Genomic DNA, 27,316 nt, shown 5'->3' with positions numbered 1-27,316 from the left:
GAATATGAACTCATCCACAGTCGTATCATTTGGGTTCGGTTTTGATATTTACTCAAATCTATGGAAAACAGGAAAAGTTGCAAAATTACATGCTTAAAAGTACTCTGTATGAGATCAGAAGATATGCGATGGCTAATTGGAAAGAGATGTTTGAAGCTGCAGGGATGCTTAGACGAATTTAGGGGTGTACCTGAACAATTATTATGAATTCTAGGTATTGTCTTCTCATGTGTAACTTCAGACTGCAAACTGCAGAGTGCAGACTGGATCAATTTGAGTTATGGCACTTCATTTTTTCATTTCTTTTTATTGCTGAATGTCATAAACTGGCTCCTTAATTTATTCGAAAACCTTGGAACTAGTAGCATTTGAGAACCTTGACTATTTGCCAAACGACACGCTTCATTGCTGACAAAATTAAGTCATGCCCCTATGTGAGAGAACAGTTCGTTTTCTTGGAAACAGAAAAACGCTATAACATAAAATGTTTTTATCTTAAGGAATAATTTCAAAAATCTACCCTGAGGTTTCTAACAGTTTTAACTTGGCACCCTCAAATTTTGAAAAATCTCATTTGCCTCCCTTATTTTAAACATTTTTTTATTATTTACTACCCATTTTAAAATTTTCATTTTGAGAGGGTAGATATAATCTCATTTCAAATTTGCCCTTTTATTGTCTTACTTTTTATTATCAAAATAGTGAGTATATTAATAAACAAATGAAAAATAAAAACAAAGCTATGAAGGTTTATTCCGATTGGACAAAATATAGTGTATTTTTTCAAATACCAAGAGTTAATATTTGAAAAGCTTACTTGAAATTTTTGCAGGTTACAAAGATAGTATTTTTCTTTATTGTAAAGTGTTTTGAGTTAATTTAAGAAGTTTTATATATAAATCATTTACATGTTTTTGAATTTTCTAATTTTTTTCCCAAATAGATGGCTTGAAAAGTAAAACGATACAGTATGCTAAAAATTATATATATACTTATTTGTATTGTTTTTAAGCTGGTGTGCAAAAAGGTATTCTCGTAGTTGTGAAGTATTGCAAGTTATTTTTAAGAATATTGTAAATCATTCATAATTTTGAGTAATTTAAAATTTCTTGTTCGAACCAATAATACAAAAACTATTAAAGAGTTTTTTTTTCATCTTGTTATCAATTTTTATAAAAGAACTATATCGATCAATTTATAAAAATTGTGAGATAAATTTGGTGCGTTATGATAACTAAGAAATCACAAGAAAAGAGCAAATTTGAAATGAAATTGTACTCTTTCTTCTAAAATGATTTTTTTAATATTATATTTTGAAATGGGTTTCAAATGTTACAAAAAGTTTAAAATAGGAGAGTCAAGTGAAATTTTTTAAAATTTGAGAGCAACATGTGAGACTGTCAGAAACCTCAGGGGAGGTTTTTGAAAATTTCCTTATCTTAATCAATGCTATGACGTAAAGAAGGACCCCTATTTTTTGTTTTGTATGGATTTGTTCCATTACAATAGTTCAAGTACAAAACCCTAGTTTACATTGCATAATTGGAAAACTAGTGAGTGTACCATTGTTTCTCTCTATACAATATGTGAAATAGCCAAAGTTTCCTACGCCTGTACATTTTAATCACGAATAGCGAGGATATATAAGAAAACCAATATTACAGCGGAACACAAACTCAATAAATTGTTTTCGGATATATAAGAAAACCAATATTATAGCTGAACACAAACTCAGTAAATTGTTTTCTTACAAGACAAAGTACATAACGTTAATTGTTACTATACATTTTCGTAGTATTGTTTGCCTTTGGCACCAAAACCAAAGAAAATATTGCCTGGCGACTCAATCCCCCCCTTTTTTTTTTAGCATGGTCGGAGTCATTCACATCAAGAAGAATGAAGACATGGTTTTTTGCTGTAACAAAAAAAGGGCAAGATATCACTAGAAATAATAGTATCTTTTTTCCCCCTTTGAGCAATCATTGCTTACTTATCTGACAGTAGAGAAGCACATTATGCAAAACGATACTTGAGTTGCCAAATCTTTGGAAATTAATTAAAGTGCATCCAGCAACTTCATCACTCCCATGTAGAAATTTGGAATCATGCAATACAAGTTTGATCATTTTAGTTAGAACCAGTCGGCAACGACTATTTCGCAAATGAATAATGCTGGAATTTCAAGTAATTAGTACGTTCTTTGAATCTCGTTAGACAACTTGTGGAAAATGCTGCCAAAGTTAGGAAAGAACCTTTTTAGTCAACTGATGACTTTTCTCTGTATGTTTAAACTGCTAGCAGGACATGAGATTATGATAGAAGAAGAAAATTTGATGAGCTATAATAAGAAGTGTTTTCTTTTATCCATCGATATTTCATTGGCATATAAATCATATATAGGAGCCACAAAAAAAAAAAGGGAGAAAGCTTTGCTATACCACTTAACATAAAATGAAAGCTTTAGAAAAAGTAAGTCATTGGAAGGGTGCATAATTGCGTATAATCCAAAGATAGATAGATACTTTTCAAACGCCAAAATTGGACTTAGCTTGTATGATGAAAATAACTAATACAACAAAGTCTTCATTTCGTACGTTTTACCATTGTAGATTACAGGTTTTTGGTTTTTTTTTTTTTTTTTTTTTTACCCGTAGATCTCGGAGGTAGAAACTCTTAGAAGAGTATTCACCAGCCATGCATTAAATTTGTCTGCTTCTGAGATTGTTGGTACAATATGACCAGTAATGTAGTAACCCTAAATTTTTTTGAAAGCTATAGGAATACTTGAGCCCTATATATCCAGCTATTCTAGACCTGAAACCCTAGATTCTACTTTCATCTTTAAAAAAAGAGACCCTCTTCATCAAACTTGATACTGGCTATGTCTTCTCATTCTTCCTCTTCATCTTCACTGAATTTGGAGGACAAAGCCACCATGGATTTGGTCCAACAATCTGAGCATCTTTGCTATGTCCGGTGCAACTTCTGCAACACTGTTCTTGCGGTAAACTAAAGTTTCATGCAAGATTTGTACAGTTTTTCCCTCCCTTGATTATCATAGGAAACTAGTACAAACCTAGTCCAACTGTCCTAGGTAGATTTTGCTATAATCTCTATGTGTTTTGGCAGCTGTTACATATATTATATCTGTCTCCATCAGTGTTATTACTTGTCCCTATCAAGTCATGAACAACAATTGTTTTCCAATCTATCAGCTTCTGAACTTCCATGGAAGGGTAGGAAATGGAATGTGAGGAAACTTCAATGATTGCAAATACTCCTATTTGATTGCATGTTATCTAGTAGTAGTATTCTCCACAAGCTTAGGTTGAAGTCGAACCCTATTTTCTTCAATAATTGCATGTGAGAAAACAGTTTTCTTCTTCTTTTGCCATAACTGCTGATCTAAAGCTCGTGAAACAGGAGTTGTTCTTGCTTATTCTTCCTCGAATCCGAGACTAAATACTTACATGATCCATGTACTTCTTACACACGGATCAAAAAGTTCTCTAATACCTAATAATATCATCTTTCTACCCTAGAACAGATATCATTTTTCTGAAATGAATAAGAGCTAAGTTTCAAATTCTAAAAGCCAAAACTGTTGAGTTTTTATCTCATTTTCCACTTTTTTGAGTATACAATACAGCAGGGTGTCTACGCTTTGAAAAATCTTGAGACACAATAACACTACCCCGGACAAAATATGCCGATAAATATGCAAAATAAGTAGTACTACTAACGTTCAAGCTTATTAGACTCCTCTTGAATATCACTAGGTTGGAATTCCATGCAAAAGGTTGTTAGATGCTGTGACAGTGAAATGCGGGCACTGTGGCAACCTCTCCTTTCTTAGCACCAGGCCTCCCCCTCCACTGCAAGGTCAATGTTTTGAACATCAGCCAACCATTCAGGTTATCTTCTAAACTGCTTCTTTAGTTTCTCTATCCCACAAATACAAAGCCTGATCACATACTAGTACTTTTGGCTTGTGGTCATCACATAGCTTCTCATTTTACCATAAGGGTTAGTGGATATATAGATTGCTAAGTGTATTAATTGCATATTTTGTAACAGACTTTCTTCAGTGATATGAAAAAAGGTCAATCTTCTTCATCATCCTCATCAACCTCCGGTGAACCATCATCCCCCAAAGCACCCTTTGTTGTGAAACGTAAGCCAAACTCTCGTTCATTTTTGTTTTAATCTTTTCTTTTTCCCGCATATAGAAAAAGCCTTGTGAATACCACAGTGTACATGTTGCAATTAGACACTACACCTTTCGTTACATGTATTTTGTTGTGTTGCAGCCCCTGAGAAGAAGCATAGGCTTCCATCTGCCTACAATAGGTTCATGAAGTGAGAACATTTCTTTTCATTTTCACTTCTAATACAGTTTGCATTTTCTACTGCATATTTCAAGGCTGATAATTCTATAACCTAAAAAATCTAGTAAACCATTTTTCTCTTTTGTGTGTGTGTGAAAGGGAGGAGATCCAACGTATTAAAGCTGCGAATCCAGAAATACCACATCGAGAGGCTTTCAGTGCAGCAGCAAAAAATGTAAGATTTTTGTTGTCTTTTTAAGATTTTCTACCCCCAAAAAATGGTAGATTTGATTGAAAATCTCACTGGTTGGAAAATAGTGGGCTAGGTACATTCCTACTGCACCAACCGGGTCCATTGCCGAGAGCAGCAATAGCAACCATGTAAGATTTCGTAGTGGAACAAAATTATGAACTGTACTTTTAATCTTGATTTTACCAGAATTGAGTTTTGGCTTGCGCGTACAGGCTTAGAAGTTGCAGCTGCGGCAATGGCATGGGATCTATTTGAAGATTGGATGATCGGAGGCCCGTCGAGGACTGGCCAACGGATGCAATGCAACAGGGGTGTTTAGCTTAAGTACTTTCTTTGTCAAAGTAATTTTCTGATTATGATGGTTTTGCTGGTTTACAATATGTTTATCAACTACTGCACTAGTGAAAACTCCTGAATGCTGCTGTAGTATTATTTCAAATTCTTGGTGCTGTGGAACAAGTACTGTTGCATGTAATTTAAGCCACCTATTTGGTATCCACTGCTCTTCCTTGAATTCTCTCTCAGTTTGAATTTATGATTTTCAAAAAGAAGAAGTGAACAAAGTATATCTGTTATATGCCAAAAGAGGGTTCGAGAGACTTATCAAGTAATCCAAGTTTTCTCGTGTGTGGAATACATCTTTCCTGCGTCCTTTATTCCCATTAGATGATCCTTTTTCTTGGGCGTTATTTGGCAAGTTTAGAATCTTACAGGTTTAAATCATAATTTCATTATAGTATTTCCGGTAACTTTTAAGGCTATTGATGATGAATTCCTCTTATATGACTAAGAAAATTCAATGAAATAAATATTATATAAAAGCTCGTAGTTTATTCAAGAACTACATAGTCATCGATCAATATTATGAGCAGATGTGTCAAAATGAGTGACTTGAGTGGGTTTGAATTGGTTAAAATAGGTAATGGGTATAAATAAGCCAATTCATTTATACTCATTTAATTAGATGAGTATAAATAAATAAATCAAAAAATGAATTGGGTAACCCAATTATCCATTTATAACCCATTTATTTTAATTTTTTGTAAACTCATTTAAATTCATTTTTGCAAACTAAGTTATCAATTTATACCATCCTTTGCATCCATCATTAGTTTTAAATATTTACTTATAATGCTCAATAAGCCTAATTATCAATTTTTTTCCATCCGTACTCTATGTTGCAAAATTACATACTATTTAATAATTGAACAATAAGAATATAAAAATTTGAACTAAATACTATAAAAGTTAACATAAAAATTTAATTCAAAAATTTTGAACCCCTAGCATTTTTTTCATGTGTAAATTTAAAATTTCATTTTGGAAAGGTAGGGAAAGAGGCTAAAACTTGTCATAAATTGGTAATGCTGAAAAATGAACAAGTTAACAAACTAAGAGAAAATAAAATGATAAGATAAAACAAACAAATAATAATAATAATAAAACAAAAGTAGTTAACATTATGACAAAATGAATAATTTGAAAAAAAATGGGTGGGGGAAGAGAGGAGGGTTGGAGGATAACAATTCTAAATGGGTTAATTATGTTTGATGAGTTACCTAATACTACCTATTATTGGGTAATCTATTTATACCCATATGCAAAAATTAAGATATTCATATCCATCTATTTATGGGCGGGTATGGATAAATTTAGTTAAATGGGTTTATTTGACACCTATAATTATGATGTATGGCGATATAATAAAACTACTAGTGTATGATATATGGTGATGCAAGTAATTTATTATGGCAATTGAATAGACCGTATAATGTACAAGTACATTTGTAAATTATGACAGAATTCCTTACTCAAAAATTACATGAAAAAAGCATTTAAAAAGAAATTAAAGAAAGATCAAATGAGTAATATTTTGCAACGACTTAGGGACTGTTTCGAAGTAAAATGTTTTTCTGCGAATGCAATTTTCCATTTCAAATATTTTGTTGTTGTTCATGATTTTTTGATGATGTTTGTTTAACCTTTAAAAGTACCTTAAAAATCATGCTTTTCCAAAACAACCAATGAACTGAAAAGCAATTTTCCTTGCAAGAATATGCTGCCAAAGTTGATTCAAAGATTTGAGCAATTACGAGGATTCAAACCAGTGAAGCAAAAATTAGCAATTCCTCTGTTCATCACCATGTAGATTATTGTCTGGTCTGCATTCCTCTATTCATCGCGATGTAGATTATTGTCTGGTCTGCTCAAAATTGTAGGTATCTAATTGATGGAACATCATTTTCTCTCTCCTCCTCTCTCTTTTTTTTTTTTTTTTTATCAGCAACGATACATTTATATAACCTGTTCTATCCTAATTTAGGGGAGAGGGGGAGCCTAAGGAGGCTGTGGTAAGGGGCTAGTAGGTATACAGACCCAACTAGACCAAGGGAGTGCTCTGGCACAATCCTTAAATTTTTTTCGCTACAGGTAAGGTTTGAACCCTCACCTACAGTCCAAGGAGGGACTTAAGCCCCTCTCTAGTAGCCACTGAGCCATTGGCCCAGTGGTTTTCTCTCTCCTCCTCTCCTCCCCAAGTCCCAACCAATTTTCCTCCACTATGATTCCTAATCTCCTTCAGCCCTCTCTCCACATGCAAGTGTGTGTATGGTGTGAAAGAGATAGACGTGGAATTACTGAGTAATCTTCTGCAGCCATGTAAGGCGTGTGAGAGAAAGAGATCGGTGGAGTTGGGTGGTGGGGCTGCCGGAGGAAAGGGTTATTTCTCTGATGAAAAAAATGGATGGATGTGCAGTTGGCGATCGTAGTTGGTTCTAATTCGCGTTGCAATATGGGAGAAAATTTCCGGAGGGGGAAGGACAGGTTGCGTGGTCAGGGAGAGAGTATAAATGAAAGATTTCGAATTCATTCCACTTATACTATAATTTAAAAAAAAACAAAAAACAAAAAACTTGCCCTCTTGGCAGCAAAGACATTATTATACATTACCATTAACAACAAATTTGCAATGATGACAACATATTCAAGAACTACTATGAACTAATCCTAAAATCGCACATCCTATGAACTAAGCTGAACATACTTAAATGCACAGAAATTTTGAGACAGTTCAATGGTTTTTGAAGGCCATGAAAATTTGAGCTGAACTTGCCCCTTTGCTCCTTTTCCCCTATCTTGATATCCCCTATCACATTTTAATCATTTCTTTTAGCAACTAGGAAACTGGTAGAAGTTCAATATTCAGGTCATCACCTTCTCTTCTTTACAACCAAATGCAGAGACACACACATGCAGATCATCCACTACACATACATATTCACAGCTTGAGTAAGCAATACCCTTTACAAATTAGAAGAGCAGCAGAAAGTCTCGTTTTCCTCCTCCACTTGCAAAAAATTCCTCTGCTGCTCCACTCTTTTCAAATGTGTAGACAATTGTAGCAGATCAAGAGTCCCAACTTCAAGAGAAGGACTACAGTTGGCATGCCTATAATCTGATACTTGAAAAGTTCCTTCTCTCTGGACTCTGAAGGAAACAGGCATGCTGCCATCACGAACCCTTACCATTCCTTCCTCATCGATCGTCCCACATGAATAGCCACTACTTGCAGAGCCTTTTGCAGTATTAATTCCTAGATTCTTCGCAGAATTTTGCTTTGTTGACTCGTAAGCATGGTGTCTTACTCCATTTACTGGAGGTAGAGCCATAGAAATGCCTGCTGCACCACTAGATGTATTCTGTGATTGAGTTGACAGAAGAGAGAGAGCACTACTGGAGTCTCGGATCACAGACAATTCAACTGCTACTGCTGTATCAATACATGTTCCAGGAGACTGTTGTTTCTGGATGATGTGTGGATCTGCAATTGGTACACGACCAGACTGACCATTCATCAGGGCAACAGCTGACTGAGAGTTGTCAATTGGTAACTCTACATATTTGAAGTGCCTGCCATGATTATCTTTCTCGAATCTTTCCTGATAAAAGAAGCCAGCAGGAAATGTCTCTGGAGAAAGGAATGATGTTCTCTTAAGTAAAGTCATCTCCAAGAACTCAGAACCTGTCAAATGCAAAAATGATCTTCATTGAATGCCAGAAGTTCAGTTGACAATCAATTCAAATGGTACATAAAACTGCTTGACATGAAAGAGCTAAATAATTGACAAATATGACATAAATCCCGCTCAACTATAACACAAAAATTGAAGTCGTTCCTAGACAAAATTTTTCTCAGAAAACTTTAGGCACTTCCATTCTACTAGCATAGTTGTGATTTATACACTTTCCACTGTTCATTATATTAAGGTTAAAACCTTGCACCTAAATGCATGGAAAATGGGCATGGTGGAGAATATGTTGTCCTATCCCCTACTCTCTCTCACCCTCCATGTTCTGAGATACACTTACTGTTGAGAAAGGGAAACCTGGACCCCTTGCTTACAGAAACAGGACTAAGGAAAGGCATATTATTTACGAACATCATGGTGCTTTCTTACCTGTATGAAGATTTGACAAGCTACAGATAATCAAAAATCAACCTCTTTGATACCCCACCTCGCTTGCATTGCCCCCCCAACCCCGGGGTCTCCTCTATCTCAATGAAAATTATAAGCAGAAATCATTCTCCACATTACTCTTACAGACTTTTCTCATTTTTCAACACATGAGACCTTAAGTGTCACCAAGCATTAATGAATTTTTTCCCTAAAAGATGTCCTTGAGATATTCTTCTTAGAAACTCTCCAGATGGGGCATTGATACTTGGTATCAAAGATTCAGCATCCCAATGAGCTCTAAGTATCCAAACAGTGTTAATAATGCATAAATGTAGCCAATATAGTTTGGCAAAGAGAGAAAAGAACCAATTAATTTTTTAAGAAAATGATAGGAGTATGAAATGAACTTCCAATCATTAACGTATCGGAGAGGAGAGAATAAATAAGATTCACTGTTACTCAAGAATTATCAGTGGATTACCTAAGTGAGCACCCAGTTGAGGCTTTCTTCTTCTTTCATTGTGGCCTGCCAGACGTTTCCGACAACTACGTTTACCATCATCAAATTCTGTAAGCAAATGGAACCTGGACAACCAAAAGGTTACTATGAGCCTAATCAGCTATATAGCCAAAACTATAGTCAACTACAATAAAAGCATACTAGCCATGAAACTGCCAATAGGTTAATCAACAAAGTAAGAATAAGAGCAATTTCTTCAATCTACATTAGCATGCCATATCTTTTTCAATCATGTATCTGCTATTATTTTTTGTCATTAAAGACTGAATTTTAGAACACGGGACAACAAAGTCAAATGTTTGGGGCAACTCTGACTACGCTGCATTTGCCCCATCATCAGGATGGTCAGAATGGAAGACGTGATCATCATAAACTACTAACTTAAAACCATATATTCACTAAAATCAATTGGAAATGCAACAGTTCTCTAGCTAATTATCTAATAATCCCAGAAATGAAAGGACAAGTATCAGGTTTAATGCAATTTAATTCATCAAGAATAGCAACAACATGAACAAGACAAAGGCCAGAGGCTTCAATGTTACCTACTGCATTGCTGACAGAATCTTTTTTCAATGCCATTTATAATAACTTTAGCAGTCTTTGTGTGAACATCGCATACTCGATGCCTTTTGTGGTAGTCCTTTGAGGAACTGAGGTCCTTGTTACAGCCATGCACTTGGCATACAGGAAACTGAGAATGCAAATTAGTGGTCCGAGCTCTTTTAGCTGGCAACGAATCTTCCACCAATGATGAAACCAAATTTTCTTTTGAACAAGATAAACTATCAGCTTCTCTGGAATCTGTTTGTCTCTCCAACTTTGGATCAAATTTTGACTCTTTCTGAGTACGAGGCACAGCAGCAGCTGCAGAAATTTTTGAAGCACATCCCTCCCAAAGGAATGGATCAAAATTAACCATAGAGGTAGATGCTATCACATTGGTAGAGTCATCATTAGTTTTATCAGTAGAAGATCCCAGACCAGGATTAGCAAAAAGCAATTTTTCTGTTCTATTAGAGAAGTCTGTCTCCAAAACTTCCATGTTGTCAACTGTTTCTCTATCAAAACTCGGCATGTTCTTATAAAAATCAGAAAGTGCTTTATGATCCCAATCCTTTACATGATTCTTATTCCTTGCAAGAAGATCAACCGGTAACCCAATATCTTCTGAAATAGGAGGACCCCTAGGTTCCAAATAATAGCTTAAAGACTCCATCTTGGTAATAGACCAAATGCCCTACACACCAAACCATATCAAATTTATCAACACACTAATAGAAAGCAAAGTCCAGCCTTGGTTTCTTAAGACCAAAATAAAAGGAACAAAAAGCAAGATTTTTGCAACCACCATTGAACACAGGCAAATTACACGACAAGAATTGAGTTTACCAAAGAGAACAGTATTAAACTCTGTTCGCAGTCCATAATCACAAACTAATATGCCCAGTAAACAATCTAAAATTCCAAATTTAGAGAACCTTTTTGCTCAATTAGCCTACTAAAAGAATCCCAGAACAAGTGAAACATTTTGCTCAATTAGATTACCGGAAATCGCAGGAGGAGCAGCAGAAATTACAAAACCATCCCACATAATCAACCACAAGTTCTTCCACTATTAGACATAGCCGTAACCAATCAATCAGCAGAAACTACAGAAAAATCAAGAATCAAGCAAGAAAAGGTGGGGAAAAACAAAAAGAAAGAAAGCCCAGTTGACAAAATTAGGTAAAACACAAGCAAAATTAATATCATAAAGATAGCAGCTTTAGTGATGGAGAATTTAAGTATTGTACCTCGTCGAGTAGCAGCAAAGATAGCAAGAAAATAGAAGAAAAATAATTGGGAAATGGATGATCAGAGCTGTATTCTACGGAGTAGTGCTGCTAGTATCGGGGTTTCCGGAAGAAACAGTAGCGATGCGAGTCAACTTCAGTAATCATTCCCACTGCCTTCCCCTTTTGGACGACAAAAGGAACATCAACTATCGATATCTCATTCCAAATTTCCAATACATATATTTTTTTTAATATATCACACTTTTTTTTGTTTTTCTTTTTTCTTGCAATAGTTAATGACTCAATGGGTGTGTTTGAATAAGTGGTTAAAAAATATTATTCAAAATAATATTATAATATTTTTTATGATGTGATGCATAATACGAGATAAGGTTGAAACTTGATAGTGCAAAAACATGTGTATTATGTGTCTACGGTGCAAGCAATTTTTTTCTTATCAAATAAAACTTGTATCCAAACAAGCATTATGGTTGGCTGGTGCCAAAAAAAAAAAAAAATGTTAAGTAGATAGCATTTGGTTTGAGAGATCTGACATAGATTTTGAAATTCTCTCAAATTTCTTTTGTTGTTTGTATTTGAATTTGTAAATTATTAATTATTTTAGCATTTAAATATATTTTAATAATTGATGTATTACAAACCCAAATGCATATTAAGGAATTCAAATAAGTAGACGATTTAAGTGAATTTCAAATTTTTTTTGTCAAATTCCTCAATCAAAACGAAGTAAAGCCATAGAATTTAAGTGCTTTTCACATTTTTTAAAAGACAAAAGTTGATTGACATCATACAAATGTGTAAAATTTGTGGTCAACATTGAAAGATGTGGGGAGGGTAAAGAACAACTCTTCTAATTTGTTATTTTTATTTTTATCCTTTTTTTTTTTTTTTTGGGTTTGTGTTGGTCTATTTGGTCCCTCTATATTGTGGGGAAATGAAGGATTTGGTAGTTGAAACTGCACATCATCTCTCTTTCAATTTCTTGATTCCCCTTTTTTGATTACTAAAGGTCTAAAGCGTGAAACTAGATGGTCAACGATCAACCACAATTAGGCATACTACTTTTTCATGTTTCTGAAGGAATTATGAACCATGCAATAGGCGAAACAAATGGCCCATTTTTAATCCTAAGAGACCAAGAGAAGGTGGCATTGGTGCAAATAAGCAATTGTTGTGAACTGAACCCTCCATTTACATTTGCATAACAAAAGACTAGTGGGCACTAAGCCGCTACCAAACCCAAGAAGTTTTTGTTTATGCAGGGTTAAGTGTAACAAATTGCTAGTAATTAGGTGTATCTAATCCTCAAACAACTCAAACTTAGTCGTCTATGAAGTTTTTTTTTTTTTTTGATGAATTCTAAGTTGAAATATTCCTTTCGTAAATTCTAAAATTCCTCCTCCTTCTCCTTCTCTTTCGTCTCCTTCTTCTTCTTCTTTTTCTTGTTTATGCAGGGTTAAGTGTAACAAATTGCTAAAACCTAGTAATTAGGTGTATCTAATCCCCAAACAACTCAAACTTACTTGTCTATGAAGTTTTTATTTTTTTTTCCTTTGATGAATTCTATGATGATTCTGAATCTAAGTTGATATATTCCTTTTGTAAATTCTAAAATTCATACTCCTCCTTCTCCTTCTTTTTCTTATTCTTCTTTGGGACCTACTAATTCAAAAGAACAATTTTGAACCAAAAAAAAAATATAGATTTGAAACGCTGCTTCCGCAACACAGTTTAGTGCAAAAATCATGTATATTCTCTCATCTAAGAAGGCAACATTTTAAATAACTACTAAGAACACAAATAAATTGTAAGTTCTTCTTGAATATTTCTAGTTCCACCCTCCCCTTCTCCCTCTTCCTGGGGAACTTTGAATTAGCCTAAAGTTCATCTAAGTTACCCAAAACGATTACAAAATCCATGTTTATATTAATCAACATCATGGGCCAAAATATGGCGTTGGTCTCCATATGCTTACCTGTCAATATTATGGGCCAAAAAATGGTGGTCAAAACTTGTCATGTCCATCCAACATGGCTGCCAGATCTGACCAACATGGACACTGATCATTTCAATCCACAACAGCCAGCCTCATGGACTTTGCAGCTAGACTTATCGCCCTCCAAAAAAAAAAAAAGAAGTTAAATTTCTAATTGCACAGAATTTAGCAATAGTTTAACTTAGCTGTCGGTGCCAGCCAGCCCAAACAATCTTAAATGTTCCTGGGGTTTTTTTTTAAAAAAAATTCTTTTATTTCTGGGTTGGGTTACATTTGTCTCTCGTGTCCGATGTGCGTGTGTGTGTGTGGAATTTTCTCTTTTGAACTTGAACTTGAAACACGCTTGGACCCTCCACCCACTCGGGTGGTTCCAAAGCTGATTTGCATGCTCATCCCGCCCCCATTTTGGTGCCCCCCATCACTCAATTATTTTCATTATCAAGTCCTCCAACTCCAAGATTGCTACGGAAAAGGGCGCATCACTAGACTTTATTTGGTAACTTTCTTTGTCATGCCAATATGCTTATGTAGCCATATAAATGCCTTCTACAAGTATTGTTATACTCTTCATTTCCATTGTTACAAGTAGTTCTATTGTAGAACTTCTTAGGTTCAAATCTCTTCACGTGCAGTTAAATTCAAAATGTGTGCAATAATACATCCCTTTAGTCTAAGATGGGATCCTCTCCCTCTAATCCTCTTGGTCCAATTGAATCATCCCCTAATATAAGTTAGAGTAGGAGTAGGAGTAAAATATAATGATTGATTAAAAAAAAATTATACGATGTCAATGTATGTTATAGGGCTACAAACGAATCAAGTCGAGTCGAGTTTTGACATAATCGAGCCCAGCCTTAAATTATTTTTATTGAGCTCGAGCTCGACGAGCTGATAATTTAAAGCTCGAACTCGAGCTCAATTAAAAAATAGAAAATAATTATTTTATTTTTTAAAAAATAAATAAAATAATATTTTTTCTTAATAAATAATAAAATATTAAGGATATATATGTAATTTTAATATTAAAATATAAATATAAATATATACTAAAAATATATATATATATATACTCGAACTCGCGAGCCGAACTTAATATTTCGAGCTCGAGTTTGACTCAAGTCAACTCGACCTTGATATTGATCGAGCTCGAGTCGAGCTTGACTCAAACCGTTCGCGAGCGGTTTGGTTCATTTGTAGCCCTAGTATGCTACAAAGAGGTTGGAAAAGATTCATGTCAAGACTCGAAGAGTGAAGATGTTGATAAAAGTAAGAGAATAGATCAGCATGTATGATAGAGAATTTCTTCTCATTGAGAACTTGTGATCATTATGTAGTTTTGCATCTAGTGCATCATACTCTCTTAAGCAGATACCACTCTTTACAATGAAAATAGAATGACATGGTTTAAATATTTGTGCCTTGGAATAGACCATCAAATGATGAATTTTTAGAAATCAGATGTGTATACAAATGTTCATAACTAGAAACTACCTGTCAATCTCACGCTTCATTGGTTGATCAATAAAGGTACAGAACTTGCCACCAAAAAAAAAAAAAAACTGTCAATCTCATTCCAACCTTTGAAACATAGAAGTGTCCTTTGAAATCTGTCTGGGTACACATTAGTGTTTTAGATCCTCTTGACATTGATAATGATTACCTTAGATTTACCTTTTTGTTACCACCACAAATATACCTGTCATTAGATTTGGACCTCACTTAACAGTAAATTAACTCTAATTAATATTAGGATTAGGTACTTTGGCTCTAATGTTAAGCCACTCTAATTACGTAACACTTGCATTCTTTAGTTGTTTTGTTAGACTAAAGTATGTCTTAGTAAACCAAACACCTAATTATATATTTTGGATTTTCTCTGGATAAGCATAATCACTAAGGCTCTGTTTGGTAGGAAGTAAAGTATTTTCCTTAAGAAAAAATTTTCCACGGAAGTTCTTTTCCGGGAAATATTCATCTTTTTCAATGTTTTTTGATGTTTGGTTGAAATTTTTAACTGTATTCTTATTATCAAAATTCAACTCCTTCCGCCACCCATTTTTCTTTTCCACCACTGGAACCGATCTTCCTAGTTCCTATCAATAAACATAGTAGAACCACTCAAAATGAAAGAATCCAGGTCAAGCATAAGGACAATTCATTGACTCATAACTATTGGCGCCATAAAAGACATTACCAAGCTAGACATATCAAGACCATGAAATGGCTGGTGATTAAGGTCAATCAATAAAAGTGGAAGAGCAGGCATCAATATCTTCTCAAGTTGAAGAAATAGGCTCGATTCTTTTTCATATGATTATTGCTCTTATTGACTCATATATGAAATCTGGTTTAAAGATCATATACCAGTGATCAAAATCACACTCTCAAAGGCATTAAAATGAAGGCAAGTTTGAGCTAAAGATGCGTAATTTTGATTAAGAAAACATTGCAAAGAAAATTAAAATGATTGAAGAAAGACAATGAGAATTGATAATAATCCAAATCGTTAACAAATTCGTAGTGTCGGCGTCACCAACAAATTCGTCAGCATCAAAGGCGAACTCATCGATGTCAATGAGATCGGAGTGAGTAGGGTAAGGCCTTTTTTTATTATTATATATTTTGAACATGTTACAAGTTTTGAAAGTTTGACAGATACCTTTAGTAGGCGTGATGTGCGCATTTAGGAAAACAACTTCAGTAAGTTTGGAAAAGAAGTTGTTTTCCATAGGATGAGTAAAAATCTTTTACACAATAAAATATTTTCATTAACTTTTGTGCAACCAAACACGGGAAATTAGGAAAATATTTTCCTGGAAAGATTTTCACCCGAAACAAACGGACCCTAAAGATTAGAAGAGAAATAAAAATCAATTCCTCCGTACAATGGACCTTTCTCTTTTTGGACCACCACTCAAGGATACATGAGTCCCGGGCATGCTTAAACCCGACGAATTATTAAGAACGACAGAACAAGATGCAAGTCAATAATGCTAATGCAAAAAAGCCGTAATCATTTCCATCTCATGCTGCTGGATTATCTTTTGTATTCTTGAAGGATTTTCTCTGATGGGTTTGAAAGATTTCATACTTTAGTCCTTAAAACTCAACATTATACAGTTTAGTCATTAAAAATTAAGCAATATTTGGTGTTAGTTCTGGAATAGAATCCAACCTTATCCTTCAACAGGATCACATATTTAGTTGAATTTAAGCGTCAAAAAGGGGAAAGAAAAAAAAAGGCTAAATGTTCAAACCACTTTCAATATATATGCATTATAACCTTCAACCAAGCTAGGATCACGAGTAGGAAATAACAAAACTTAATCATACTTCTTTTCTCTTGATTTCTTTGGAAACGCACTTGAATGGTATGGCAGATATTATCCAAGCCAATCATGTTCAAGACTGAAAAACTCTGGGAATGCGCTCTTTTGGCTATGCAAGACTATAATCTAACTAGGGACGTTATGACTTTTAAGGGAAAGAATGGGGTCGAAATTTCTAGTTTGTTTGGATAGAGTATTGTTTGAAATATTATTTAGAATAATTAGTGTAATACTTTTTGTGATGTGATGGATGAGAGATAAAAAGGTGATTGAAAACATAAAAAGGTGGATTGACAAATATATTTATGATACAAGCGAAATATTGTTTGAAAAAATTTGATAGCCAAACAATTTTTGGCCCTTCAGACAAAGGCCAGTGAATTGCGGAGGCTTTGTTTTTGGCTGAAGAATAAGACCTCAGTATATATGTTGCAAAAGCAACATTATGTATGAAAAGTTTTCGAATTCATACTTGGCTGACTGCTAGTAGATGAATTCCTAAAAAATCAAGGGACTTGATAGGCAATTTCCACTTTCCTAGTACTAGTGACTACTGTTAATCAATCATATGATGGCATGCTAGATTTTATGCATTACATATTAGGTACACAGATCATGTGATAAATCTATTCTTTGCTTATGTCCAAAGTCAAAAGATAAAAAAGGATAGCTATCACATGGTGTGATGATTCTTTGTTCTTCCACTAGTGGAAGTGGAGCTGTGGAAGAGGATCTCTAGTAGTGCACGAGTACACACCAAGCTGAATAGCATTATAGTGGTGGAGGGCTACTATGTTGTTGTTTTTGCACTATATATGACTTTACTTGAAAACTAGTAGGGAAAAAAGTTGAGACCAACCAACATTCCAAACTGTACATACAGAAAAAAGTTGTGCAGAACATTCAAAGAACGTAAAAGGGAGAATCTTAAACCATATCTGGATCTCAACCCCCCCAAAAGAAGGGTTTAATTAATCTTCTCTTCATCACCAATTTCTAAGTTCAACATCGACAATAATGAAGTACTTGTGATGAATTAAGAGAGAGAAGTGGAGATAAAATTATCTTGCTGCTGCACTAGATATAGGTGCACATCTCTTGATGCTGTCCATATTTGTTGTCTCATAAACCGGTAAACCACTGGAATAGAAATCCAAATCATAATTTGGCAATTCGAATAGATCAGAACTTGAATCACTATCTGCACCATCATCAGCATCGTTGAACTTCATGAATCCCTTTTCCTCGGACAAGTACCGATCAGCCCAATTATTCGCTTCAATTTTCTGTGGATATCCCACGTTAGCATTCTTGAAACTCTGCAGATTGTGATCAACCAGCTTGTATTTATCATCCAACCAGGCATAGTCCATGCTGTACTGGGATTGTTTCTTTTCAGCATGAACACCATTTTGTACCGCAATATTATTGGACTTGACATGATTTCCTGGTTGTTTGGAGAAGGAGATAACTTGCTGATGATCTGAATAGCTTCTGAGATCCTTATACGTCTTTGTGGGAGTATGGGCATAAGGGGGAGGTGTTCTAAAACCTGAACTTGAAGTTGAATACAGAGACCTTGAATCGACTGAATTTGTCGCGCTTCCAAAATGGCTAATGCTGCTCCTCCTTTTCCTTCTCCAACCGGGGCTCTGATCATCTTGATCGTCCTTTTTAGATTGTGTAGTGGTGGTGGATTTGGATTTCTTCTTTCTCGAAGATGTTTGGCTGAAAAGCGAATTCAAGAAGTTAGCAAGTTTACCACCAGGGGAGCTTGGTTGCTTGTGTTTTTTTTCTTTGATCATCATTTGCTTTTCCATGACAGTAGTTTGTGAAGGGATTGAATTTGAATTCCTCATTGGCACGTCTAAGCTAAATCTTCCAGCCTTTGAAGCCTGCCTTTCCTGATGATGGTGATCTCTGACGCCCTTTTGTGCAAAAGTTGCACCATTTTCGTAGGCGTAAATTTCATTGGCAGCAGAGAAGTACTTGGCAGCCTCAAAGACATCAAGCTCGCCGGAATCATTTTTCCTGTGAACGGATTTCGTGAGCATCTTATCAGGGGCTGGATGTCCTACGATGGACATATCTCAAAACATATACTGCAAGTGAAATGGAAAGTTGTTTGAAATGCAAGGAAACAAATGTAAAGTGAGTTGTATACTTATAGGAAGAGATGTGTATAAGAAGCTGCAAAAGAGGGAGAATTGTGAGGTTTTAGGAAACAAGTAGGAAAGAAAGAAGGGATGTTGTAAGTGTTTGAAATGATGGAGAGTGGTGGTAGATAGGGTCGCTCGCTCTTATAGCAGCCCATAACAATTTGAAGTGTTTTACAATAATAAAGAATGATGGCAAATCATAAATATTTTTCTAGTAACAATTTTGATGTTGTGTTTTGAGGATAATTGAATGGGGGGTCTTTTGTGCTTTGATTTTATCTAAAGGAAGTGGGGTCGGATGAAACAAGAACTCTTTATCCTTCTCACGCTTTGAAATTTAGAGGTCGGAGTTGTGCATTACATTATGGGGGGCAGAGAAGATATATCTTTCCTTGGATTCTCAAATTCTATGTTGGGCATCAGCTTTCGAGTGGTTTTAGCCACTCGATATGAAGATATATCTTTCCTTAACATGGATCGCAATGAAGACGATGGGAAAGGACTAGAGAGTAGGCTTGATTCGGATCTGTCTAATTAAGAATATGTCAACAAGGTACCCTTGAACTTTAACATTTTTATAGGCTATATATATAGTAATTCTGGGGTTTGTCGGGAAAAAAAAGAAGAAGAAGAAGTTCTTGTTAATATAACAGCGCCAGCTAATTATACCTTCCAAACTAGTACTAAATAAACTGCTATCTATGCATGGTAACTTAAGTTGGTACTCAAGCATCAAATCCCAGATTGTCATGCCTCATGGAATTTTGGTTAATGCTCAGACATCGCTTCACTGAATAAAAACAAAGGACTACGTGAAGATTTCTCCCAACTCCCTGGAATTCGAAAAAGGATTTTGTGACTAGTTAGCTTGGATCTTCAAACGGGACACGACTCTGTCTTTTGGTTTATTACGTGTATCGTTTATCTTGAAAGGACAGACTAATCATGCACTTAGGGAAATTAACGATTCAAAAAAAGACAAAAAGATTTTGGTGCTCCATTGACGAATTAGAAATTAGGAATTCGTATTAAAAACGATCTCAAGATTGGGTTTTCAAGGGAAAAAAAAAAATTGGTAATGGAAATTTTGGATGCTTTGGACTACTACTGAATAGGGCAAACGTTGCTATGGTCTACAACTTTATTAAATGTACTAATATTCTAGTCCTTTATTTGATGTTACACAATTTGGTTGCAGAAGTTAGGGTTCCAAACAAGTCGAACCGCTAGGGAGTTGATTGTGAGCAGTTCGAGTCGAGTTTGGTCAAAACCGAACTTGAGTCAAGTTCGGTTTTGACCAAACTCGACTCGAACTGCTCACAATCAACTCCCTAGCGGTTCGACTTGTTTGGAACCCTAACTTCGTCAAGTTCAAACTGACCAAGTCGAGTTCGAGTTTAAATATACTCAACTTGTTAGCTCGTGAACCGATTCGATTATATATATATATGTATAATTTTTTATTTTAATAGATAAATTACTATTTATTTATTTTTTAAAAAATAAAAATATTTTGTAAATTTTTTTAAGCTCGAACTCAAACTCAACTTGACTCGAAATTGAGATCTAGTTCAAGTTCGAATTTTACATTAAGAGCTTGTCGAGATCGAGCTCGAATTCAAATTTGATAAAATTAAGTGAAAGTTCGACTCAACTAGATCAAGACTCGATTCGGATTGTTTGTAGTTCAAATTAAAAGTGGATTGTTTAGGTTTCCAAAAGAACCAAATTTCATTCTCCCACAAAGATAAGCACAAGCGACTAAGACAAGGAAACCGCTTACCAATTGATCAGAAAGGAAAAACTGACACATCTCATTATCATAAATTTCAAGTACTTGATATATAGATTATTCATGGGACTTTTGATTTGCCCTTGCACGAGATAAAATTTAACATTGTAGGACAACAAGTGTGGCATTCCAAATTTTACCCCTATGAAGAGCGGAGGCTAGGCCAAACCAAAAGTCAGTGTTTTACCCCACTTGTGAGATTTCTAGTGCTACGTGCAGGACTAATGTGATGCATCCACAATCTTCGTTGTTCAACCTCAAAATGAGATCTCTAGTCATTACTGAATACTACTATTCAACATCTGCTTTTTAATTTTCTTTTAAGAAAGAGCGAATTGCCAATCAACAGCTTTGGCCCATCAGGAATCAAAGTTCGATCATTGATGCTGCGCAAGTGGCTGTATTTGTAGATAGAAATCTTGCCAGTGGCCACACGTGTAGTGGCATATGCCAATTGATACATGTGTCATGGATTATGGATATGATGTAAACTCTAAGCTTACTTTCGCTGCATATTATCATGAAGATTGTGAATGCTGTGCTAACAGTTATATGATGAGGACAGTGCATTTTGTGATTGCTGCATTGTCAATTTTTGGACCAGACCAAAATGCTATAGTATGAAGGTTTGATTGTCCCTTTCTCAAGTTCCCAAATTTCTGCCCTCTTATATGACCAACTTGTGCAAGGTTTGATCGTCTTGCATCATGGCAGCTTCTGGCTTCCATTTGGAGGTGTCACAATCGTCTGACGAAAATTTGTTACCATCTTGGTATTATCCCCCAGTACCAAATTCTACCATTGTGGACTTTTATTTCTAGGACTATGGTCCCAAACGTTTACTTCTGAGTCAGTTCTGTGATAAATTTTGGTAATAATCTGACATGTTTTCCACAGGGTTTGTCCTTAGCATTGTCGGCCAACTGAGGGCTCAAGTCACTTAACATATTTGGCTAATTATTGCTTTGAAGAGTTATTGTGTGTCTGTTTGCAAAAGAAAATTATGAAATAGTAGTTGGGTGATGAATTGTAGTACAACGAACGGATAGGAGATTAGCCAATAGCCCATTACTTGGCTTTGTATGGTGGTTTTTACATGATAAACAAAATGAAATATGGATAAATCTTGATATCTTTTGTTGTTTAATTAATAGAAGAGTGACATTACAACTTATGCTATCCTTTCCTCTCTCGCCTCGCCTCGCCTCATTGACTCATGAGGGCTAAATATCAAAATTAGATAGGGAAAAGAAAATATAGGTGCATGCATCATTTCCTGTTTGGTCTTGAAAACTAATGATTGTGAGACACAAGTACGCTATACCTTACGTAAAAATTTCTTGAAAAATTCTTTGACCTATACAAATCATATTTGTTATATACAAAATGATGTATAGGTATAATAAAGGCTAGGAAAAGCCAGTTACAGAGAAGAGTCTGAAAATTTTGCAGATGAAAAATCCAAGTGTGAAACTTGTTACCAATCAAAAGGAAACAGCAGAATCATATCCACTTTAAGTGATGATTGACAGGTTGATCTTGTAATCATAAGAGCACTTGGCTTTAGTAGAGATAACGATGAGGGAGAAGTACATCTCGAACGATTGGAGGATATTGGCAATTCCAAATAGAAGAAGAGAAGAAGAAGCTGGATTTTAACCAGGTAATAAATCCATTTGCCTCATGTCTGAGCTTCTTGAAAGCCCACTTCGAATAAGCCAGTTCATCAAAACATGTCCTTTGTTTTTTATTCGGGCCAGATGAATTTGGCCTACTCTAAGATGAAACTTGTCTTCCCCATGGGTGTTAAAACATCAGATGGTTCCCACTTGTCGTCTCTCCTGCAACTGTCTTCGTCCAATCTTAGCTGATGACTAGCCAATTCTAATAGCGATCCATGTTAACATGTTTTGTTGCTTTCTTTTACTATGCACCATACAAATAAAGGCTCAACCTATGGTCATGGATGTCCAATCAGTCCCATCTGCACACTAAAGTTTCAGGTCCTAAAAGCCCTTTTCACCGCAACTTCCATGGAAAGCTGTTAGAGTTGTGGGATTATTAGAATCCATTTTAGATCACAAAATAATGAACCACATCAAGGGAAGTATAGCCGCGCTGGGATGAGCAGATTTCATCAAATTGATTCTTTCCCATTGGATACTACCGCTGTAGAAACCAAACACTTACTGTATCTTCTGTACTGCATGCGTTAATGTACATGTGAATGTACACAATCATTTAGGATGAATTAGATCGTTTACCTTATATAGAATGCTGTTTAGATTCATTATATTGTCATTCTTCGTTGTCTAGATGCATTATACTATAAAATTTGTAAATATAGACCTCATTTTCTAAGTCTTCTAACAGCATGGTTTATGTAACTGTTGTAATTTGGCCGACACTATAAAGCCACGATTGTTTGTGTTTCGAATCCTATATTTTATACTGTTAGCGACTTATTCAGATTTGTTGTGTTTTATGGTTTTCAGATCTCTATCCATCTGTGATACGTTGATGTATTTGTTGCTACTAATGCAAATTCATGACAATATAAAAAACATAGTTTCATTGTCATGAATTTGCATTTGCAAATGTTAGAATCTATTCTCAGAATGAATAGATTATCTCAAATCTTGTCAAAATTATTTTGGATCAGATCAGGGGCGGAGGGAAGGGGGGGGGGGGGGGGGGGCCAGGGGGGCAACCGCCCCCCTCCAATTGTTAAAAAAAAAAATTCTAAGTAAAAAAAATTTTATTATTATGTTTTGCCCCCCCAAAAATTGATCAAAAAATTCACTTTGTCCCCCCCTCCCAAAGGGCCTAAACAATAATGTTTGAAAGTTATTTGGACTAGAGAATTGCACTATTTTCTTAACGGAGAATAACAGATTTGGTCCAAATAACTTACCTACTATTTTTTGAACTTCACAATTGTCCTTTTTCACCAATTCACCTCTCATTTCCTTCTTACAGAAAAGTCTCAACTCTCAACTCCCAACTTCAATTCCCTCTTCAATCTCCAGTTTTTTTTTTTTTTTTCATTTCAAAATACAAGCTAATACTCTATGGCAGAGAATTGTAACTCCTCAGTTCTCACCCGAATTTTTCTGCAAAAGTTGAAATGCGTGGCTTTGAAACTGGATGTACCAAAAGCTTTGAAATTTCAAGCTATTATCATTTACCAGGTTAGTTTGACATTGCATTTATTTAGTGAAATGTGGGTGTAAAAAGTTCGCCCGCCAGTTGTTTGATGAATTGCTCGAGAGGGACTTGTATTGTTTTTCATACTTGGCCTTCTGAATTCAGGTGATAAACATTTATTTTAGTTGATTCTGAGACTGGTTTCCTTTTCCAATTTTCATACTAATTTTATTTTGAGGATCCTGTTGGCTTCCTTGGGTGATGGCCGGGCTTTTCAGTCAGGCTGAATGGCTGAAATTTGTAAGGGAATTAGGGAAACCAGTATTTTGCATTGGTCAAATTCCCATCTCTATAGGCCATAACCAGCATTTCTCAATCAATTTTATTTCGATTACAGGTTGTTGTTTTTGTTGCAAATATAGTGGTAATGACCAACAGGACAATTGATTCTTTTTTCAAGAAAAGACGTCTAGAACCAAGTGGAAGTGGTGAAACTCCTTGTCCTCTTTGTGATTCTTCTCCTAAGCATCAAACAAAGAAATTTTGTAGAGCTGAATCATTAGAGTTTGATATTTCATTCATAGAACGTGATCCTGGAAAACGAAAATCCATTTGGGAATATCTAGAGCATCAAAGGGATGAGGTACGGAGATAATGGATCGACTTCAAAGTTACAGAGATAATGGATGGAATGAATTGTTCACCAATGTAAAGACATTTTGTGATGCACGAAATATAGAGATGCCTGATATGAATGTCATTTATAAAGCAGGTCGAGTAAGAATTCGAAAACAAAATGATTCAATTACCATGGAGCATCACTACAGGATTGATGTGTTTTTGGCAACGGTTGATTCTCAAATACTTGAAATGAAGAATATGTTTAAGGAAGATGTAATAGAGTTGCTTATTCTTAGTTCAGCATTGCACCCCAAAGATAATTTCAGGCTTTTAATATTGAACAAATTTGTCAACTTGCAAACAAGTTTTATTCAGCTGACTTCACATATCAAGAGAAGTTACACTTAAGAACTCAATTAGAGCTTTTCCAGATTGAGTTTTCCCGTAATTCTCAGTTTCAAAATTTGTCATCACTTCAGGAGTTGTGCCAAGTGTTAACAAAGACAAGAAAATCAATGTGCTATACTCTTATTGATAGATTGATTCGTCTTATTTTGACTCTTCCTGTTTCAACAGCTACAACAGAGCGTGCATTTTCTGCTATGAAAATCATCAAGACTTGTTTGCGTTCTAGAATGGAGGAAGACTTTCTTGCTAACTTTATGATAATGTATATTGAGAAAGAAATTGCTAGAACTTTTGATATAAATTCAATCATTGATGACTTTGATAAAATTAAAAGTCGTCGTGCACAATTTCATATGTCCCACACAGTCAAATAGATTTGTAAATATAATGATATTTTTGTATATGTGAAGCGTATGAGTAATTTTCATTCTATATAAGGTTGTTTCTAATCTTGTGGTATATATGTTCACGTTATTTTTTTTGTAAATATATTTTACTTTCATTGCTATGGACTCGCCCCTCCCAAAGTTAATTCCTAGCTCCGCCACTGGATCAGATCCTTTGTGCGTTTACTCGTAGACCTAGCTAGCACTTTTCCAGTATCTGTTCTTTAATTCTTTTGCCTATTATTAACTTTTTTCCAGCAAAAAAATTTCCAAAGTAAAAGAAAAACTAAAGTTTCAAAACAGATTTTGACAATAGAGGATGGACGACAGGTTTGGTCCCCAGTGTTCCAATTGACGAAGCACACATTGGACACTAATCTTAGATCTGTCTCCCATCCTCACTCTGTGTCGCAAAATTCCATTAATGGTGCGAGACCTGAGGGCTTATCAGAACTGATCCAATGATCCCCTAGGAAGAAGACAGGACTGCTACTATGAATGCATAGTGCATGGACAAACAAATGCATGAACGAGAGACTGCAATCACAATCACACAATAGAAAAATCAGAAGCGTCGGACACCTCCGTGGGGATGTGCCTCTCTGGACTTGCAAAATCAAAGCAAAAAGGTGACACCAAAAAGAGTGATTTTATTTGTGATAAGATCAGTCTTTTTGGCCATTAAAACTACATCAAGCAAGTTCCTCACGACGTGGCCATATAAGCTTCATACATAGTGCTTCATCCCACGAGAGAATTTTCTCATCCCATCATGGACTAGTCCCTAGTGAGTTCCAATGAAGGTCCATTGATTAGAAAACACAATAATGTTTTATCTCCTGCTATTGACGTTATATATCATTCTAGACCAGCAAGAAAGGAAGCAAAAATAAAAAAGGGAGAAAGGAAAACGCCCCGACCTTATCTGTAGAAAGGACATTGCTTGTCTCTTAGCTTTCTGAGAACACTGCATTTAGAGAATAGAAGAGGCTATCATGACGGTCTATTCTTTGCTTTAACATGGACAAAACCAGCCCCTTAGCCTGTTCTGCATGGACATTAAAATCAACTGCAAAGCAGACACCAACTTTCCTGAATTGTGAGCTCTTTTTTTTTATTTTTATTTTTATTTTTTCTCGGAAACAAATATTCATTCCCTTTGATCTAGTCTTTAGCGCTAGGCTGGAGTCTTGTTTGAAGATAGGATAGCAAAAGATTAATTTAGATATTTTTTTCAAAGTCAGTGCCATGACTGTCATTATCTGATCAAAAACCAAAACCAAAATTTGCCAGGTAGAAAGGATATGTACTTCATGAATTTTTTAACACTTCCCAACGTATCTAACACTGGTCATTTCTTTTGCTTTTTAATTTTTTTTAACATTCTTTTTAATTCGAATCCCAGATACATCTCACTTACGCTCCCTTCTCCCCGTACACCCAATCCATCCCTCCCCCTTTCTTGTTAGTTAAGAGTATGTCAGGGAACAATCAAAGCACCAATGTTACTGCAAGACTAATCTGTTCCACAAGTTATGAACTTATGGCAAAATGTCTGTAAATTAAGGAGTCATGCATATGGTAACTTTATTCTACTGACTGACTTACTGTACTAATTAAAGAAAAAGTACAGTAACAAGTTCTTGCTTTTTTTTATGCTACTTTCCAATTAAAATTACTGCTATCATAGCTTTTATCCCTTGATTACAATTTTGATCATCAACATTGAACTTGGAGTCTCAATGCATCCTGGATATTTATTCAAGAAAGACGTCTAGTTCCAATGGATAGTTAATACTAGTTATTTAGGTTTCATTTAGCTAGACAGAATTTGCATTCTCAATTTCTGTGGCTGCTTTTTTTTTTTTTTTTTTATAATCCCACAATTTTTTCTTTTTACTAACATCACGCAAGTGACACCAAAATAGCAAAGACTGAAATTAAAAACTTTTAACTTGCCACATTCAAGAATAAGAATGGAATAGCATCTACTAATTAACTCCTATTTGTTGAGGATGTTCAGTGGAAGTGTGCATGAAATTATCATTGGTAGCCCAGAGTGGCTAAGTCCAAACTCGGTCGAGATGATTAAAAACAAGTCTGGGTTTTGAAAAAACGACT

At 35.2% G+C, this 27,316-nt stretch overlaps 3 protein-coding genes across 4 annotated transcripts; 1 reads left to right on the top strand and 2 right to left on the bottom strand.

Annotated features, from left to right (window-relative positions):
- The first annotated feature begins 2,781 nt into the window (after positions 1-2,781).
- Positions 2,782-5,095, top strand: LOC140021621 (protein DROOPING LEAF-like). The gene is made up of 7 exons (XM_072072889.1): positions 2,782-3,004; positions 3,780-3,914; positions 4,078-4,174; positions 4,311-4,359; positions 4,488-4,563; positions 4,647-4,709; positions 4,794-5,095. Exons 1-7 carry the CDS (start codon positions 2,882-2,884, stop codon positions 4,797-4,799), a joined length of 549 nt encoding a protein of 182 aa, XP_071928990.1. The 5' UTR covers positions 2,782-2,881; the 3' UTR covers positions 4,800-5,095.
- Positions 5,096-7,483: 2,388 nt separating this feature from the next.
- On the bottom strand, positions 7,484-11,545 carry LOC140004018 (squamosa promoter-binding-like protein 6). Of its 2 annotated transcripts, XM_072072831.1 has the most exons (5): positions 11,355-11,545; positions 11,107-11,210; positions 10,104-10,798; positions 9,520-9,623; positions 7,484-8,602 (listed from the first exon to the last, which is right to left on the bottom strand). In XM_072072831.1, the coding sequence occupies exons 3-5, from the start codon at positions 10,775-10,777 to the stop codon at positions 7,884-7,886; spliced, it is 1,497 nt and encodes a 498-aa protein (XP_071928932.1). In that variant the 5' UTR covers positions 10,778-10,798; positions 11,107-11,210; positions 11,355-11,545; the 3' UTR covers positions 7,484-7,883. The 2 variants fall into 2 exon arrangements, with proteins under 2 accessions (XP_071928932.1, XP_071928931.1); XM_072072830.1 differs by lacking the exon at positions 11,107-11,210.
- Positions 11,546-17,530: 5,985 nt separating this feature from the next.
- On the bottom strand, positions 17,531-19,402 carry LOC140021711 (protein BIG GRAIN 1-like E). The gene has a single exon (XM_072073014.1). It carries the CDS (start codon positions 18,767-18,769, stop codon positions 17,744-17,746), a length of 1,026 nt encoding a protein of 341 aa, XP_071929115.1. The 5' UTR covers positions 18,770-19,402; the 3' UTR covers positions 17,531-17,743.
- Between the last annotated feature and the right edge of the window lie 7,914 nt (positions 19,403-27,316).

This window comes from Coffea arabica, chromosome 11e, assembly GCF_036785885.1.
Source record: "Coffea arabica cultivar ET-39 chromosome 11e, Coffea Arabica ET-39 HiFi, whole genome shotgun sequence".
Taxonomy (NCBI): domain Eukaryota; kingdom Viridiplantae; phylum Streptophyta; class Magnoliopsida; order Gentianales; family Rubiaceae; genus Coffea; species Coffea arabica.
Note: the sequence above shows the minus strand (reverse complement) of the source record. Positions and strands in the feature narration are given on the sequence as shown.

Bases quoted from the DNA above. Each gene is read 5' to 3' on its own strand.
- LOC140021711 (XM_072073014.1), bottom strand. From the start codon at position 18,769: ATGTCCATCGTAGGACATCCAGCCCCTGATAAGATGCTCACGAAATCC.
- LOC140004018 (XM_072072831.1), bottom strand. From the start codon at position 10,777: ATGGAGTCTTTAAGCTATTATTTGGAACCTAGGGGTCCTCCTATTTCA. The intron at 9,624-10,103 runs GTAACATTGAAG...TTGGTTGTCCAG, and splicing joins TTCTGTCAGCAATGCAGTAG to GTTCCATTTGCTTACAGAAT. The intron at 8,603-9,519 runs GTAATCCACTGA...TGCATTTGACAG, and splicing joins TCAACTGGGTGCTCACTTAG to GTTCTGAGTTCTTGGAGATG.
- LOC140021621 (XM_072072889.1), top strand. From the start codon at position 2,882: ATGTCTTCTCATTCTTCCTCTTCATCTTCACTGAATTTGGAGGACAAA. The intron at 4,175-4,310 runs GTAAGCCAAACT...GTTGTGTTGCAG, and splicing joins AGCACCCTTTGTTGTGAAAC to CCCCTGAGAAGAAGCATAGG. The intron at 4,360-4,487 runs GTGAGAACATTT...TGTGTGTGAAAG, and splicing joins GCCTACAATAGGTTCATGAA to GGAGGAGATCCAACGTATTA.